At 34.0% G+C, this 4130-nt stretch overlaps 1 protein-coding gene across 1 annotated transcript; it reads right to left on the bottom strand.

Moving 5' to 3' along the window:
- Positions 1 to 209: 209 nt before the first annotated feature.
- Positions 210 to 859, bottom strand: LOC124821476 (LEAF RUST 10 DISEASE-RESISTANCE LOCUS RECEPTOR-LIKE PROTEIN KINASE-like 1.5). Its single transcript, XM_047293361.1, has 2 exons — positions 807 to 859; positions 210 to 633 (listed from the first exon to the last, which is right to left on the bottom strand). The coding sequence occupies exons 1-2, from the start codon at positions 857 to 859 to the stop codon at positions 210 to 212; spliced, it is 477 nt and encodes a 158-aa protein (XP_047149317.1).
- Between the last annotated feature and the right edge of the window lie 3271 nt (positions 860 to 4130).

The following is a 4130-nucleotide window of genomic DNA, read 5'->3' as shown; positions in this document are numbered from 1 at the left end:
TGTCCACAGTTAGTAAAAATTGCGTCTAATTTGTCTCTTCCATTAAGTATAACCAAACAGAGTTAGTGTGTTGATGATCTGGGACCAGTTATTGATAACGTGTCAATATATTGACAACTTGTCAGTATATTATTTTGTGTGTGCTTACGTGTAATTGACTAAAAAAAGATATAGCTTTTTAGGGGTTTTTAATTTGGGGAAAATGTGATTTATGGCCTAGATAGTGTCTTCTTTAAATTTGTCTTCTTCTCAGCGGTGGGTCTTCTTCCTCTCCTTCCCCTCAAGTCACTGCAGTAACCGTGGAGCTTCACCAGGTTCGCGTGGTGGATCGAGGAGAGGATGAGGATCTCGTTACAGAAGGACTTGGTAGAGAACACGACGGAGGAGTGGTTGCGGTGGAGGTACTTCACCACCGCAAGGCGATTGTCACGGAGCTGTGCAAGGTAGACGGACCCAAACCCGTCGTCCCTGATTTTCCGCTTGGGGTCGAAGTTGTGGGTAGCGGCAGCGAAAAAAGCCATTTTGCTCGGTTTGTATTTGCGAATCCATGGTGGGGTGAGTGTGGATTGGGAGCGGTAGCGGAAGCAGAGGAATGGTTTGTTCTGGGAGGATGAGTTGAACCCGCAGGTGTCGCTGTTGGTGCGACAGACGGGTGGTGGGAATAGGTGGGAGGGGGTTTTTATGAGGTTACATTAGGAGGGGCAGTGGGAGAGAGGAAGGAGAGGCGAAAGCAAGTGGCAACTGTACAAATTTGAAGAAGAAGACCCACCGCTGTACCGATGTGGTCCCCACTCAGAGTGACGAACTCCTCCACGGAGAAGCCGTAGAGGGTGAAGCCGCGACGGGTGAAGATTTCCATGATTTGGGACATTGGCATGGATGGAGTGGGAGGTGGTTGGGGACGGAGGCGGCAGAAGAGAAGCGGTCGTCACGACGCCTGAGGAAAACGGGGTAGAAGGGGCAGCCGAGCATGGTCAGAAGGTTGCGGGTTGCGGCGGAGACATCGATATTTCTGTGCCTCTAATCTTGCTTCGAGGAGTTTTGCCATCAATGTGTTTTCCTTTACTCCCACAGGCAATTTGGAAGAAGATTCAGACTTGTCAAAATCTGAAACAGAAAACTTAGATTTCCACAGTTTTCCAGGACTACCATTAGTTGTAACTGCAGAGTGGACATAGTAGTCTTACTTGCAAATACTCTCAGGATAAATCTTATCACCCTCTGATGACAAGGAACTGTTTCCAACCAGAATATCTGTCCTGTAACTTGAGTTCATTCTCAAGATCCAGGGTCCACCATTCTCTGGTGGATCATGTTTGGCATCTTCATTTAGTAGAGCAGTGTTGTCTTCTCCCATTTCTCTTGATTTCCTATGCACAAAAAACCTCTCAGCATCATATGACATGCTCCTATCCATGTTTGCTTGTAGGCTTCAGCTGAGTTTGTGAAGTCCTTCCCCATTAGCCCTCTCAGCATCACAACCCTAAATAAATTTTTCCCCTAATATAAAAACCCTAACTTTAAAAAACCTCAATATGGTTTTTATTAACAGGTCAGCACCGTACAAGACACGTTATCAATAACTGGTGCCAGATCATCAACACACTAACTCCGTTTGGTTATACTTAACGAAAGGGACAAATTAGATGCAAATTTTACTAACTGTGAACATATTCCAAACACTTTTAAAAATGAGGACTAAATTGACATTATTCAACGAAAGTGAGGACCAAAGAGGGTATTAAACCAAAATTAAAAGAACCACATATTGACACAAAACATACCGTTAGCGTTATTAGTAACTTAAAAAAACTTAATTAAGACACTTTTTCAAAAATTAGGACGTAATTGAATTTTTTTTTTAAAATGGGAATCAACTTCCCACACACTAAAATATGAGAACTATATGAATAATTAAACTTATATAAAACAACAAAGTGAAGAAAAAAAATAAATTTTAGGTTTAATAGGTTCGGAGGTCCCTATATTTGCGGGTTCGTTTCACTTGGGTCCTCCAATTTTAGAAGTGATCAATTAGGTCCCTAATTTAACAAAATTGAGTCAATAATACCCTTTCCGTTAAATGCAAGGGAATCTGAATGCAAATTAAACAGGTGGCATGTTGAGGCATCATTTTATTTGCAGGTGGCAGAGTTTGAGCTTAATACGTGGCAATTTCTGCAATTTTTAATTTGCATTCAGATTCCCTTGTATCTGACGGGAAGGGTATTATTGACTCAATTTTGTTAAATTAGGGACCTAATTGATCACTTCTAAAATTGGAGGACCCAAGTGAAACGAACCCGCAAATATAGGGACCTCCGAACCTATTAAACCTAAATTTTACATAACATTTTTTTGACATAATAGAAGAATTAATAGAAGAAATCATCCAATGTATTTTCGTTATAACCAAAACAAATATATACTAGAGGAACTCGGAGGTAACTATACACCTCAACTAAGCAAAAAAGTATTTGACAAGATAAAAGCTTTATAAAGAAATTAAACAAAAAAAACATAGTTCTTTATTTTAGATGAAGAAGATATGATTCACCCTATGGAAACACTAATTTAATTGGTGTCATCTAATGATCAATTGGACTAAAGTCGTGATAAACTCATGATTGGAGGCACCAACTCATTTAACGTCACAAGGGAACCAACTTGGTTGGCACCTCTTCATGGTGTTGACATTGTAGAGCCTACATCTGAAATGAATCTCCTTCCTCTTCCATTCAAATCATCTATTTTGGTAAATAATTTTATTCTAAACTTTTTTAATACTTTTTTCTTCAATTTGGCACGAGAAGTTCTAATCTTAAGGATCACAGTCCAAAGAATTTTACAATTGACGAAAAATAAAAAAATTGGTTTTTTTTTTTGTAAAATAGATGGATGTTTAATTTGTTGATTGGATTTATAATTGTTCCATCACACTCAACAATCTTGTATTGTTTACGAGTTAAAGTCAAATATAAACGGATAAGACTTTAGAAGAGCCATATTTCATATATATGTGATTAATTTAATAATGTCACTCAAAAAAACTTAACATCGAAACAATAATATATATATATATATATATATATATATATATATATATATATATAAATATTTCATTATACTATAAAATAATATGTCTTGTTTTCCATAATATAGCAGGAAAAATCTAAATGATACACTTTTAAAGAATAATGTTGCTCTGAAAAACATAATGTTATTGATTACACAATTAGATGTGTTTAGTTAGTGTCTACATAATGTTATTGAAGTTTGATGACACTATTTTTTTTATGAAGTTTTCGGTTTTGGGTGAAGATGAATGATGAATTAAGACCAGGTAGTTATAAATAAATGAATTTAAAGTGTAGGTAGTAAAATATAAAAAAATGAAGTTTTGTCACAACCTTTTAGAATTATTGTAATGAGAATACTTTTAGAAATTTATTTTTAATTTTTATTATAATATTGATATAGATTTCATGTAATTTTAATCTCTCTAAAATTATTTACTTATTTTAATTATGATATTGATACAGATCAGATACCAACAAATGTAATAATTATTACTGGGAAAGAAATTAAATCCAAACAAAATGGATATTCTCTTCTCAACATTTCATATTAAGATCTGTTAATAACTTACTTTAAAAAAAACTTAAAAATAAAGCATTACACATTCATGTGCACTTTAACAAAAAATATTCTAAAAGTAATTTTGTCTAAAATCAATTTTGCAATCCACCTAAACATACATTTGTCGAGTAAACTAAAATCTATTTTATCCCTACATTATAAATTATTCTAATTTAAATACATAACTAATATTTTAAGTTTATAGTGAATACTTATGTTGTTGTTATATTTTGGTACGAATTATTCAACAATTTTACAAAAACCTGAATTCAGTTTTATTTAGATCAATGATATGATAATTTTATAATGAATAATATAATAGCGATATTGGATTAGATTTTTCTTTATTTTTAATTTTTAAAATATTAAATTAAAATTAAATAAATAATAAGTGGTTTATAAAAGGAAGATTGAGATTTTTAATTTTGTTTTCCTTCTATCAGCTGTTGACTTTATTTATATTGGTGACAATATAGCTGGTATTTTGTCTA

This window comes from Vigna umbellata, chromosome 1 (assembly GCF_029865625.1).
Source record: "Vigna umbellata cultivar VRB3 chromosome 1, Vumbellata_1.0, whole genome shotgun sequence".
NCBI lineage: Eukaryota > Viridiplantae > Streptophyta > Magnoliopsida > Fabales > Fabaceae > Vigna > Vigna umbellata.
This window is presented reverse-complemented; position numbering and strand designations above follow the sequence as displayed.

What these genes read in the sequence shown, in the direction of transcription:
- LOC124821476 (XM_047293361.1), bottom strand. Translation starts at nt 859, where the DNA reads ATGGAAATCTTCACCCGTCGCGGCTTCACCCTCTACGGCTTCTCCGTG. An exon ending in TACGGCTTCTCCGTGGAGGA is followed by an intron (nt 634 to 806) that starts GTTCGTCACTCT and finishes TCGCACCAACAG; the next exon opens with CGACACCTGCGGGTTCAACT.